At 37.2% G+C, this 15341-nt stretch overlaps 1 protein-coding gene across 1 annotated transcript in view; it reads left to right on the top strand.

Annotated features, from left to right (window-relative positions):
• pb (proboscipedia) overlaps window positions 1-13804 on the top strand; it is a 28183-nt gene extending 14379 nt beyond the window's left edge. The window contains exons 2-3 of the mRNA XM_069054461.1: window positions 11631-11773; window positions 11829-13804. Coding sequence (XP_068910562.1) covers window positions 11631-11773; window positions 11829-13313 — 1628 coding nt within the window. The 3' untranslated portion in view covers window positions 13314-13804. The remainder of the gene's footprint in view (window positions 1-11630; window positions 11774-11828) is intronic.
• Window positions 13805-15341: the final 1537 nt, after the last annotated feature.

The following is a 15341-nucleotide window of genomic DNA, read 5'->3' on the forward strand; positions in this document are numbered from 1 at the left end:
TAATGTGAGGATAATGGCGCCTCTAACGGGCAAAGACACATTAATTACCGAGGCAGTTTTACATTTAGTCCACATGATAAATTTTGATAGGTTTACACTCACCAGAGCTATAAAAGGGAACGAGGAAAAGCTTAAATGTCAAGAGGTGGTCAGATTGGTCATCAAAACTTTCACAAATTATTTTGCACGAAAAGCTATTTTTCAAAATGTGTGCTTATGCAACCAGTTATTCGTGGGGCTGGGGTTGGGATTGTTCAGTTGATGTTGTCTCGTGCGCTCAACGGGGCACAGTTGCGGTCAGAACGCTGGCAGAGACACTCCCAGAAATGAAATTATTTTGACAGAATAAGCGTAAGAAAGAAGCTCTGAAGACCATAAATCTTCGAGTTACACTTCTAACAAGCAACACTTAGCTAATTTAATAATAATAAGAGTAATAATAATCAAGTATGTATAATTTCATTAGGAATCTCATGAATAAAATCAGAAAGTAATAAAATAAACAAAGAGATAATTCATCGTTTTGATACAAAGCTGTTTAGTCATAATACATTTTTATCAAGTGATTTTTGGTAGTTTTGGAGAACAGGCGTGACATAATCTGACTGTTTCATTTATTCTATTAATTCTATTTATTTTGCCTGTAGTGTTAATTAATTCAAATTAATTATAATTAAATTTTGAATTAATTCAAATAAATCAATTTTGAAGGCACAAATCGTCTTACATGCCAAAATTTAATTATTTACTTCTTTCAGTCTAACTACACTAATTTTAACATTAAATAATTAGAAATAATTCTAATTGCATACTTAAATCGTTCATTAATTTAAAAAATTTGTACTTGGAAGGTACAAAAAAATTTTTTTTGACCGCCAGGACGAACTCGGCTGCGCCCATGTATAACTACATTTAAAACAATTGAAGAGATTTTTTTTTTGTTTGAGTGTGTCACAAAAATCTATTCGAAGTGGCCGCAGCCGAGTTTCGGCGGTCAAAAATTTTAGGGTTTTGTAGCCCTTATACCCAAAAACAAATTCCAATTGTAATTTTAAGTAATTAAAGTTTACTTTAACTCGATGGACAACTTGTGTAGAAATTGTCGTCAATCATTTCTATGGTATCTAAATACTTCTGATTCGAATTTTATTTAATTAAAATTAGTTCTAATTGGTTCTCTAAATCCTCTTGGAATGACTTTCAATAAAAGGACACAAATCGTCGTAACCATTTATTTTAATGGAATCCAACTAGATAAACCATCTTTACTCAGATTTAATCGAAATTAATTCTAATCGTGCATGCTTAAGATACAAAATATATTTCTCTTCAATCTAAACAATCAACCGTTTTCGTTCCAATTCTAATTAAAATAGAATAATCTGGTTCGACTCATTTTCAATGAGAACATGGAAACCATCTGATCTGGCAGAATTATTTATTGACAAAAAAATATTAATTCTAACTTAAGTAATCTTGATTGGACTTTTAAATATCGCGCGGTCAAATGAAATCCTGGGCCGAGTAGGCTTTGGAAAAATTAAACCGTTTAGAACAGTGTAAAGTTTGAATTTCCCGCCGTTTGAAACGAATGACATTTGTTGATGTTTAATCGGGACACAATTGAAAATTGATTGTTTTCAGCAAAGGGTGCCCTTAGATATTTGCTGCGAGAATAGGAATCGTTAAGTTATTCTATTTTTAATATAAAACATTGCAAAGAAAGAAAAAAAAGAAAGATTTTTTGGCTCTAAATTTTAGGTTAGCTGTCAGCATGCTCCAATTAATTTACGCTTTAAAAAAGCACAATTGACGGTTTCCAACGCCTTCCCAGCCCAGGATATGTGTACTTCGAGAAGTTACAAACCGTTTCATTTAGCTGAAGAATTTAACTATTTATCGTTTATCATGATCTACTAATTGTGCCGTTAGTTAGAGGTACTCAGACTTGAGTGAGCCTCGTTTCGCTTAAGATAAAATTTGGCAAAATGTCTCCAGTTCCGGCTGTAATATTTTTTGTTGGTCCTCGGTTTGTCCGTAGATTCGGTCAATTTGTATCGTTCGTCCAGTCCGTGATAGAAGCGACGATAATCAATGATCAAAGAAGTATCAGTCACAGAGCGTAACAGTGGCAGTCTCACTCATTGATCTAACACAAACGTAGACACAAAGGCCATGTAAGGCATTGTAACCGCGTCCGCAGCCCATCCATCAGTCATCCGGACAGCGTACTCAACAACCATGAAAGAATTTACTTTCAATTAAAAGAAAAACTTAATGCATTTCAACGGACAATCCGCGAATCCATCTCGTCGACGTTTGGTCTTGGGCGCAACCGAGGAGGTCGGAGTTTCTCCTGCGGCCCCCCGAAGATGAGTCGACAACGATGACACGAAAATGTTAGCGGTATCGATCAGGAAAACAACGGGAGCCAAGTGACGTAGAATGACTTGCACATCACCCACAACCAGACACCACTATTAATAATACTATCATCTCATACTAAAACATCTATGTTGAACGCTGTGCTCCGATTGTGACGAGATAGGAGACGGAGCAGCTATAAGCAAATTGCATTCAATTTTACTATTAATCATTCTTAACAACGCTCATGTAAGAGATTTAAAGTCCCACTTTGCGGCTTCGTCGATAATGGCTCCCGATCTGCGCTTTTTGCTCAACCACCAAGTCGACGAAATCACCAACGTGACGCTTAATAATTCAAATTCTTAAATAACGAATGCCCACTTGACCCGCAAATGGTAAATCGCCGGGAATGTGGATAGTAAAACGATATCTAAATGGCAATTTGGGAGTTGTTAGCAGTGGTTAGTAGAGTGGCGCGAGTGGTTGTGTCGACAGCAGTGCTTTGGCGGGGATTTATGGTACTATAACTCCGGACCCGGAGTTGCTAACGGGCCAGAGGCAGCGCGTGCCTGTATCCGGCTGTGACAGTCGACAATATGTAAGAGCAGGTGCCAGATTACAGAGATTTCCTTCATATTTGTTTTATGGCACTCGATATATTTATAGCTTTTCCAGAGCGCTTTCCGCCGAATCTGCCGTTATGGACCTGTTGACTCACGATAAATATTCATTTAACCCATTACGTCGCATTATCGAAATATCGTATTACTCACTTGTCGACCAATCGCCTAATAACGCCGCACCACCGGACGGAAAAAATATAAAAATATGCCATAAATAATTAAACGATTGTTAGCGACATGGTCCGCGACATAAATACTACCATTATGAGGGGACTCACCGAGACGACCGTTACCAAATATGGCCGACAATACTTTGAAACTTCTCGGGTTCAGAAAATTTTCTGATGCCGAAACAGTTTTATCTTCTCAAGAAAAGTGCTCTTTTCAAATTGAGACTACAAAGAATCACTAGGGGCTAGATCTGGCGAATGGAGGGTCGCTCCGATATTTCCAAACCGGTTTCCTGGACGTCGAGCCTTAGAAAGGCTACTCTTGGAAACTGGAGCGGTGTCCTGATTGAACAACCCACCTCGTCCTGATTTTCCCCTCCCTTCGTCCTTGTTAGCATAACACTTCTGAAATTAATTTAGATAAGATCCTCTGTTTACGCAAGTGGCCAATCAAGATCACTCCATTTTGTCATAACTTTTAGAGAAGCATCTTCCCTCCCGTTTCGACGTTTTTGTCGGGAGGAACTTTCGATACCTACTCGTTAGAAGGATCACCTTGTTTAAGCCTATTTCACGCATTTTTTCTTCTACAAAATACCAATTCTTCAATTTCATTGTGTTTCCTTGATTCTAACCACATCATTGAATAAATCAATGTTCTTCGGTTCTGGATTACTTATTTCTGGATTCACCACATGCTTCACTCATATTTATATTTATAAATTTACTGTGACTACATTTTCTTTCTTGGCTGCGCAATTCTTGATTTCAGCAGTAAAATCTTCGGTGAACTACTAATTGGCAAATGCTGCAATGCAAAAAAAAAGAAATAAACTGCAGTTTACCTCAAGGATAAAAAATATACCTACAGGGTTATTATAAATGTTTCTAACATCGTAGGTAGCTGTGCTTTAGGTGCGCCGCCACGCCAACTAGATGTTAGAAACATTTATAATAACCTGTATATATGTACTTATTATACAGTGTGTTCAAAAAGTCTGGAAACACCCAAATTAAAAAGGTAACGCATAATTTTTGAAAAAAATCTAAAGACAGGTCAATTAGTGTTTTAAAAAAACTTTCTGCTGATAGTGTCTGTTCGGTTTTTCGATGACCTTAAAAAAGTTATTATGTTATAAAAAAAATTGCTGAAATAATAGAAAACGTCCAAAACTAATTTTATTATCGTTTACGATATTGTCAAGATGTTCAAGGACAACATTTTGAACATTTGTTGTAAGAATTATAGTTGCCTTTCAAAATTAAAGTTTTCTTTATTTTCTAATAACCAATTAGGTTTTTTCAGAAAATTTCTTATGTAAATTGAAAATTTTTTTGATCGTCGGGTAGACAATTAAAAGATCTGTTAAAAACGGTAGTAAAAATGCGACGTTGCCATTTAAAAAAAACTCTGATGACATCATAACTCTTTCAAGGTCATCAAAAACAGCAAACAAATACCATCAACAGAAAGCTTTTTGAAAACGCTAGTTCACTTGTTTTTCTCTAAAATCACTCGTTTCTATTTTATTGGGGTGTTTCCAGACTTTTTTGACACACTGTATGTATTCATATATTTCATTTATCTTCTAGAATCTCAATTTGACACACGAACTAGACAGACGAACGTCTTCAAAAACTTCTTCACAGTACTGCATGCGAATGAATAAGAATTCCATCTTTTAAAAATTTTCTTGGAGACTAAGGACAATTAAAATCAAGGATAACAAAACTGATAAAATCACACTGAGAGGTTGTTAAAAAAAATTGAAAAAGAGAGACTAAAGTTTGTCATATTTTTTAAATTCCTCATCAGTTTCTTTAAATTCAATTTTTCAAAAATATTACTCATTTCTTGAGCACAAACTTGATTACTCCTTTTTTTACTAAAACTTTGCTTACCTAAATAACTTAAAAAGCAGTTGCTTGTGTTCCAACACAAATCCGAAGGAAAACGTCTCATGACGTACTTCAATATGGTAACTACCAGATTAAATATGTATTTACTAACCTTTTCAGATTTTTTTGTTAAAACGAAAACTTTATAAAACTATGATAGAATTTTATGGAAATTATAAAACCTTCTAAATCGATAAAATCCACTGACGCGACACTTAAAAATATCTTAGACTTACTTAAAAATATCTTAGACTTTATGCATCAAGTTCTTTAAATATTTCCTAAAGTATTTAAATTTTTCAATGGGATCTAAAAATTTGCATAATTTTTGATCAACATTTCTTATCAGTTTCTTCAAGTATCTTTTCACCTACAACAGTGAAACTGGAATTTTAAAATCGTTGTTTCTGAAACAACTCAAAATGGTGAATATTTTTGGTATACAAAAATAAAGAAAATGTGTTGTTAAATCTCATTGCTTGCATAATTGAAATTTATTGAAAACAACTAGGTATTTATGAAAATAGAAAAAAAGTAAAAACATGGGAAAAAATTACCCTAGCGTTATTTCACTGTATTAATTAGAGATGTTGGATTCTCTCATGAGCTGTGACCTTGAAAATATCTGCGCGAAGGCGGAACGATAAGCCAGTGAAAAATCTGTAAATGAAAAGTAAAAATGTCGACTTTTTTAGCCACGCGTTATATTTTACAAGAACCTATCTAGGTACTCTTAGAAACAAACGTCTATGAGGCGAAAATAATGTAACGAATGACGATGTTTTCCGGTCGGTTTGTAGCGCCTTGGCGCAGATATGACTCATAGTCCATGAGAAAATCCAATAGCTTTACATTCAGTGCACTGAAAACAACTGAAGTTGTCTCGTGATCTCGGCTTTAGAAACGTCAGATTTTAGATTCGCGTCTTGATGTCGATTATTTCTCTAATTGCAAACAGTGGCAGAAGAAATCTTTTGTGGAACTCATGCATAAAGTGTCTTTCATTTCTATGAAAGCGAAGTCGAACGGCACCAACCGTAGGCAAGTGCGGCAATCCCATGAGTTGTTACTTATTAAATCAACCTTGGGTGTCGCGATTTCGTCAGCAACGTAATAGTGTTCGCGTTGATGAAACAAAATATTACATATTATTAAAAATTATCCCGCGAAAAGAGTTTGCGTGTGTGCGTATTTCGTCACTCGTTAACCAACGGTGTTGCAAAGAGTGAACAGACAAAAGGGAGAAAAATAAAATAATGTTTGTATTTTTCGGCGAATCTTTTTTGATTTTTTGAGTTGTCGACGAACGAATCGTGGGTCAAGCGTGAGGCAACAAGAACCATTTAAAATCGTGCAAAATATCGTTTCGAGTATTCGAGTGTATGTCCGCAATTCATCATCCAACGTAAATGATTATTCCAAGAGTTTGAGTGTGTAATTAGTGGGCAGAAAAAGCCAGCCCCATTGGCCTGTTTCAGCACCACGTGGGTGTAATGGAATATCCGAAATATGGTAAACTCCACGTCCTGTTAACTGATGAATTATGGAAGTGTGTTTTTTGCCGGGAAAGATTTCTGTATTATTCATGCCTTCACCTTGTCAACTAAACGTCCAATACGCATGCCTTCATTACCCCAAGATTTGACAACCCGTTAATGGATTCTTCTTGTCGATAGAGACTAGTTAGTTAGAATCTGCGACGGAGAGGGCGATCCGGCTGCACGAGCTGGAATTTAGTTAAATATTATCGTGGGACCTGCCAGAGATTTATATGCGGGGGTGGGGGACTGCAGCGATATTTAACTTGGTGGTGGCTCGTTGCGGCGGATTTTAATCTACATGCACAAGGTTTTTACCCTCGACTCTCCCTCGCGGAACTCGAGCAAAGACTCACGATAAAAACATCTTGTAGCGCAAGATTTACTTCTTCAGCCACATATTCAAATTATCAAGAAATTTGTTTTTCTTATTTTGAAAGTTTAATGTTTTCAAAGTTTTATGTTTCTGCTTCGAAATTAATGCCCTGATAATTTGCGACTTCATTCCGCCGTTTCTTACCGCTGGATTATTTATGGGTGACGCGCTCGATCAATTCACCCCCCGTTCACAACACACGACTCTATTTTTCCACCTCCACGTCGCATAATGAGGCCAAGAAGTCCGCTGATTTATAGAGCTCGCTCGCCTCTATCGGACCCACCGAATTAATGCTTTATCGCTAATTGTCCGATTCAATTCACAACTCTCAATTACTTCTGATATCGGAGGACCTATCTGGCGTAATATATAAGTTGGGGACGAACAAAAAGGAAATATATCCATTTTGCTTGTTTTTGCTTCCGGAGCCGTCTACAGAGGCGAGGGTCGCAGCGGCCAGCGGTCATTCTATTAGCATCTACAATCTAGATGGTCGTTCTTGTGGGGTCCCTTACTTCACACTCTCTCTCTACATTATTATGTCGCTTATCTGCGCGCGGTAACGCTCAAGTGCCACGTCCGTTCACGACTGCTCCGGAATTGATGGGGATTTTTGGGAAAAATTTCGTTTTTGATTCGGACCGATCCGTCGATAATTAATAACAGCCGGAGCGAAAATCCGGGCCCAGAGGCATTCGGCATTCGGGGTGGAACGGCTGGAAGAGAGGGTTCGGGATCGTCTACGGCGAGGTAGTGTACGTGATTGACGTATTCCTCATCAGTATTCCGCCGTTGCGATTGGACAGACGCAGCTGTCAATCAAAAAGTTTTGCACGCGCCTCCCCTACTGTTCACTTTTCAAAAGCCCCGACTCGGCAATGTATTGGAATATTTTTATTCCCCGTTTACGGTTTTAATGCTTCGTATAAAAATTAAATGGAAATGTGTAGGTGCCTACTTCGGAAGAGGGTGAAATTTAATTCGCGTTTTAAACGATTTTAAAACCGTTTTAAATAACTTCAATTTTGCGTGATCTTGTTTTTCGGACTTAATCCTAATTGAATGCTGCAACGCTCCAGCCGCGAAAGCTCCTGCAACATTTCCACTTACACCGATTTTCAAAACCAAAAAAAAAAATACCTACACAATTTGTGCGCTCAATTTCCGATGAATATTAACGCGAACGCGAAATCTTTTCGGAATTTTACAAACAATATCGCAGACTGAACAGTTCGAAGCGAAACGGGAAAATTTGCAATTCACAACGGTTTTATTTCGTTCTGGAACAAATTTAAAAATTTTTCTCATTTGAAGTCATTTTAAAATTTTCAAAATTTTTCCAGTTCTCAGGATTAGAAAATAAAATTTCAAAAATGTAGAAACAAAACAAAAAGAACATTGATGGCAGTGTGCTGTTAAAAAAAATCCCATTTGCAAAATGGAAAATAAAAAAGAAGTTTGCTATTTTTATTTAAATATGTATTTATAATTACAATACAAACGTTTCTGCTTTGGAAATGGTTTTATTCTTCTTTGATTTCTCCAGGAATAGGAAAATACAATTCTGATAAAAATGTCTAAACGAAAAAATGTTTACATTTAGGCACCCTTAAAGAAAACGGGAATTTTACGTACTCGCAAGCGGACGAAAAGTAATTCTTTTTCGGACGTTGACCGTGGCGCCATATGTTGGTGTGTTTAGTTAGTTAACAACGAAACCGAAAAAATCCAATAAACCGACTGAAAACAAATGAATACTTACTTGGCAGTTAAATTTAACCAAAGTAGGTACATATTTTATTTATCCGAAAAAATGTTGTATCGTTTATTTCTGGTGATTTTTGGTGCATAATAAGAAAACGAACGTTCATATAATCGATAGCAACAGCGAAAGTGATGAAGAAACGTCTAATGCGCCGCCGGACATCGCAGATAATAATCGCAATAATTGTCCTGTCACCATAAATTATGTAAATAAGTACATAATTGTATTGCCAATGGTAAATTTCTAGTTTTGTTGGCAAGGTGATAAAAAATACTATTAAAAAAATTGTTAATATGATGTTAATTAGATGCATCTCTGCCAAAATGTGCCTTTTGTCCTTACCTGTTTTCAAGCCTCGGTTGCGCCTCGGCCAGAAAACTCAGACTCGGACGAAAAAGATGCACATTTTGGGCTTGATACACAAATAATTACTATTTACTAGGCTTCCTGTTGAAAATATTTTGTCTCTGCGTTTCATAATAAATATAAAATCTGCAATTAAAAAAATTATACAATATTTTGTTTACAGATAATTTTCAAAATATATATTAGGTGTTCAGAAGATTGTTACTATATTTATTTTTGCAGCTCCAGCTCTTAGAATGGTAAAATGAAATGCGAAAAATATCTTCAAATGAAAGCTGGAAAAATTAAAATTTTATTGCCAAAAGCATGTTTTCTTACTTCCATAAAAAATAAATTATTTCTGTTCAATTCATTGTCCTATTAAAAATGTAGTGTCTTCCTTTGAACTTTTATTTCATTGAAAATTTTGTTATTTTATTTTATAATATTATATTATAATTACAAACGATTTTGGTAATATGAAGTGATTTGGAAGATGTTTTTGGTCTATTTTGATTTCATCAACTCAGAATTGAAAAATCAGCATAAAAAATGTATGGTTTTACAATAATAATTAAACACCGTTTTATTTGTTACATATTTTTTTATTAGAAAAAATGTAAAAGAAATAATTATCAGTATCAAAAATTTTCTAACTCTTGGAATTGTAAAAAAAGATTCTTAAAAAACTGTTCAAAGGAAATTTAAAAAAATGGTTTCTTAATTTCACAAAAAAATGCTAAATTGTATTGAATTTTCTAATTAATTAAAGAGTGGAAAAAAAGTGGAGACAAAGTAAATTGTCGTTGGAGAATAAAAATAATTTGTGACACAAAATATTCTTTGTATTGATAAAGCTGTAATAAATAAACATTTTTGGAAATACTTACTATCTGACTTGAAGGTAGTCTTCATTACTTTTTGCATTTCTACAGCTCCAGAACTAAAAAACATCCTCATAATAGGGATTCTTTTTCACTAGATCCAAAATATGAAAAAAAAAATTTGGGTCTAGTAGAAATGATTTTGAATTGCCATATCACAATTATATGTCTTAAAATAAGCACAAAATTGTTGCAAATAATGCATTTCGATTGATGTAAAAATAAAAAACATCTATACGTACTTAGTAAAACATGTATTTAACTAATTCCAAACAATTAACCAGAATACTTTCATAAAATGAGCACAAGAAAAATTGTTTCATTTCTTCAAAACATCAAACTGTACTTGTAAACATAATTTCAATTGGTAATTATTTAAAAAACATTTAATCTCAACGCAAAACAACAATCAAAGTCCATTCGTGTCCAGCAACAATTTTTTTTCGTCCACCTCTGTCGAAATTTTCTCATTGGCGAAAACCTTCATCAGTTGCCGTAACAAATATTTGTTTCCTCGTTTTTTCGCCGTCCTCATTTTGAAATGGCATGTTTTCATAATCCGCTTCGGTACTTCCTCCTCTATCATCGCTTCCACCAAGCGACACCATTGTTTCAACAACCATCATGTGTCAAAGAAATAGAATGGCACGTTCGACTGGTATATTTAGCCTGGATGTGTGGGTTTCCGTTTTTTCAGACAACAATTCGATTTCAGATTAGGATCTGAACCGGCCTTAAACCCAAGGCCATCTTCACACAATACATTTTTATATAATTTTTGCGTTATTATATTATATTGTTCGAAACAACTGTTTGGCGAGAATATCTCTCTGTCATTTTTTTCTAATTGTCTTTCGCATTCAAATTTCCCACAGCCGTACATTCTGTTTAACAATTGGACGCATCTATTGTTGTTTACAATGCTACTGTGTCATTATTTCAATTACAACAATTTCTATAATAACCGCGTTGAACATTACATGATTTTCAAGTCCATGACAGGATCCACTGATATCCACTTTTTTGTCTGGCCAAACACTATGAAATTGACGTGATAGTGGCTCTCTATTAGTCTATTTATATTACAACTATTGTGAAATGTAATATGTGCACAAACCCGTGATTATTTTTCCATGAAATGGCGACTCTAACGAGTAATGGCCGACAATGGCGGCTCTAAGTGGATTTTGATCACAGGGAATAAACGAAGAGCTGCAGCACTGCTACTTGTAATAATAGCACACCAGTTTAATCTCGTCTTTAATTTGGCTCAGTTGAGACGTTTACATTTTCGAAAAAATTCTACCCCACCACCGATAAAGCTATTTTTAACCATTCCACAGGTAGTTCTGATCAATAGTCGTAATCTTGTTAAATTACCGAGCCATTAAAATTGATTTTATCGTTGTAAAAGTGGATCAATAGTAATGAAACAATGAGTAATTATAACAATTCTGTATATTGCTGTACGCGCTGATTTATGTCTTTGAAGGAAACGTCGAAAGAGACACTAGTCCGATATTAAATTCCACCTGATGGTGACAGATGTCGCCGAAGTTTGCTAAATAGGCAACATCAAAAGTTTCACAATTGCTACTCCAACCGGATCATTACAGTCTGGAAACCGTCCTAGATAAATAATAATCGTTTTTAATTCCAGAAAACGGACTTCCAAGGAGATTAAGGACAGCGTATACCAACACCCAGTTGTTAGAATTAGAAAAGGAATTCCACTTTAATAAGTATCTGTGTCGTCCTAGAAGAATAGAGATAGCCGCTTCTTTAGATTTGACAGAGCGTCAGGTAAAGAGAATTTTTCCCTGGAGGTAACTCTTCTGAAGTCGAAGTCGTGTTGCAGGTGAAGGTGTGGTTCCAGAACCGACGCATGAAGCACAAGCGCCAGACCTTGGGCAAGCAAGGAGAAGATGGCGACGACAAAGACTCCATCAACAGCGACGGGGGCGGCAAGAACGGGAAACTGTCCACCGACAAGTTCCTCGACGACGAGATGTCGAAGAAGTCTTGTCAAGGGTGCGAAATGCCGGCGGCGGGTCTGTGCGGCACCCACGACGAAATCCCCGACATCAGCGCGACCCGCGGCAACAACAACAACACCCCCAGCGCCACCAACAACAACACAAACTTCAACAACAACAGCAACGGAGCGAGCAGCGTCGGCAGCTCCAGTCCCTTCGACAAACTCATCGAAGAAGACTCCAGATCGAACGAGGACAGCGGGTCGCACCCTTCACCCAGAATACCCAAAAAGAATTCGGTCGCCGTCAAAGTGGAGAACCGCAGGAACTCCCCCAACTCCTGCGACAGAAAAATCGGATTGAGCAAAGTCTCGCCAATCGCGAGCAAAGAGAGCGTCCTTCCCGCCGAGCCGGTCTCCGTGAAGATGTCCCCCAAGAGCAACAATCTCCACCCGAGCCCTCTGAGCATGGCGTCCAACATGATGTACTCCCACTTGCAGAGATCTTCGCCGACGACCGCCACAGCGATAGCCTCGGCTACTGTGACAATACAAAACGTCGCAAACTCGATCCCGCCGTTCGCCAGTCGAGGAACGATGCACTTTCCCAATCAGTACCAAATGAACCAAGAGTACAACCGCGACAGGTCCAAGCAGCAGCACTACCAGATGTCCCAGAACTTGTACCCCCCCGGGGACATGTACAACCCGGACCACCCCACAGTCAACGAGGGCCAGTCGTACGTGCGGAGCAACCAGACCGCGATGCACGGGGTGACCAGAGTGTCGAGTCGGGGGAGACAGTCGTACCCCAACTACCCCAACCAGCAGCAGTATTACTATAACAAGGCGCACGGTGCGAACGCCGACGGCTACATCAACCACCAGAACTACGGGTACCAGAGCGACCACCCCAACTACAACCACTACGGGTACCACACCAACATCTACCCCAACGACTCGGACAACGTGGCGCACATCCCCAACTCGGTGCACATGGGACACGAAGCCGGGTACTACCAGAACGACAACATGCACTTGCAGAAGAACCAAGCGGAGTACCCCAACAAGGTGGCCTACTACGAGAACAACTACAACAATCAACAGTTGCCCTCGAACAGTGAGTCCAGTTACATTTCCCCGGAAGTATTCCCCAATACGAACAATACGGCGGCGGCGATCATGACGCCCCCGGCGAGTGTACAAACTGAATCTAGTGACAATTACAATTCGTTTCACCAATTCTATTCCAGTGAGTCTTCACAAAATCAGGTACCACCCACCGGTGAGAACAGTAACAGTTCGTCGGACTTTAATTTCTTGAGTAATCTGGCCAACGACTACACGCCCGAGTACTATCAGATTTGATTTAGTGCAATGGACAACGCTGTCTACTGTTAATTTTACTGTTAATGATTTACATGTGCATAATGTGATTTTTTTGACGTTGTTTGGTTTTTCTGTTCATATATCGACATTATATTATATATTTTAACTTGTTCACGTTGAATGTATACACTTTATGAGAATAAAAGCGCTTCAGCTAGCCATCTAAACATTTAGACAATCTAAACTAAACTATTTATTTCTTCATTACTATTACTTATTATTATTAATATTATTCGAACAATCCAGACTTAACAATCATGGTTCAGTAAGTACTGCAGTACTTTCCGACGGTTCATCGCACCACTCCAGCCGGATCCTCATTATTAACGTAAATGTATGTACAATTTATTAGGACAAGAAACAGAATGTAGTTTGTTGTTAAATGTAAATATTTGCAATTTAATGTAATACTAATATTGTACAGTTAGAGACACATTGGTACACTTTAGCATTTTGATTCGAAAAATATACGACTGTAGCTTTATGTGTTTCATTTTTTCGACTCTCGAAAAGTACCACTCGAATTATTAAAAAACTGGGATCAAAGTTCCGCTGGGGCTGATCGGAATTGGGGCTCATTGAATTGATGAGAAATATACATAGTGCAAATCATAGAACGGTATATTGGAAATAAGGTGTTTGACAGTGATGGATTACCCTGGGAGCTGAGTGAGTCATCTAACCCCGAAAGCCTCTCTCCCTCTTCCAAATCAGCTGATCTCAGCAAACTTAACCCCTCCCAAAAATATTCCTCTCTCAATGAAATATCTCGCACCTAGTCGGACATTTTTATTTTACTCAATGTAAAAAGAGTACGAGTTTGTACCCGACGGGACAACCGTGTATACAACAGCGGATCTAGCGTGCCGTGGAACATATTTGGAAAGAGGCGCCATCTCTCCCGCAGTAGCCACACTCCCACACCTACAGAAAGAAATCTTCCTAATTGTTTATTTTCCAACAAATATGTAAACAAGATTTTTAAATCAATCATCAATTTAGAAAATCGAAGAAAAGATTCCAACACTAATTACTTTTTGGACGACATTAATCCATCAATTCACCAATTTTAAGAATGATATTTAAATAAGATTTTTTTTTACATTTAGATACATGAAATAATTTTTTATAAAGTGTAAAATCAAAATATGTGCGGGAATTTGAAAAACCGGTCAAGTCGTTGTAGTTTATAAAATGTGGCGGCATCTGGTGGCGACTAGATGACATTGTCTGGGTGAAGTACTGCAGCTTGCAGATTTTCACTTTGACACAATTCTTTTTAGGATTGGAGGGGTTAGATGCCACTCTAATATATTCGATGAACTGATTTTACAACTTGTACTAAAAACTGTGACATTTCTTTTATTAGTTATTTAGTTACAAATTAAATAAAAATTTGTTTGTTGCATGAAATTAAGTGTCTGATTTGCTTAATGAAGTGGAAATAAAAATTGACTGGCGGACACCGAGTAGATTATGTCATTGGCTGCAAATTGTCACACATTTATCTGGCATTAATATGCATCTGCCTGTTACTTAATCAGTTTTAGTGAAATGTAAACGTTCACATATTGGTGACTTGTGTCAGGAGTGACCAGATAAACCGTAGAAATAATTCAAATTCTGAAAGTCTCCACGGCACAAATAGAATAAAATAAGACGTATCCGGTGCAGTGTGGCATAGAAAACAAGACAGATGTCAAATATGGAAATAGAGCAGCAGCGACATTTCCATTTTACTGATTGTGCTCATTGAACATTCGACAAGCCAATGACTGAGTGGTCTGGCTTTTCTATTCCTCGGAATAGAAGATTCCAATTCCAAACCAAACAACCCAGCGGACCAACAAGGCTTTCAAAAGATCTTGCACATGAATATTTGATTATGCGGGAAGGCGCGTTGCTCGCCATCATAATGAAAACTAAAAAAAGGAGCGACAACGGATTTCTTATTAAATTGGTGTAGAAAAGTGCATCTGGAATGCGTTGAGCTCTTAATCCTGGAAG

This window comes from Tenebrio molitor, chromosome 7 (genome assembly GCF_963966145.1).
Source record: "Tenebrio molitor chromosome 7, icTenMoli1.1, whole genome shotgun sequence".
Classification (NCBI taxonomy): Eukaryota; Metazoa; Arthropoda; class Insecta; order Coleoptera; family Tenebrionidae; genus Tenebrio; species Tenebrio molitor.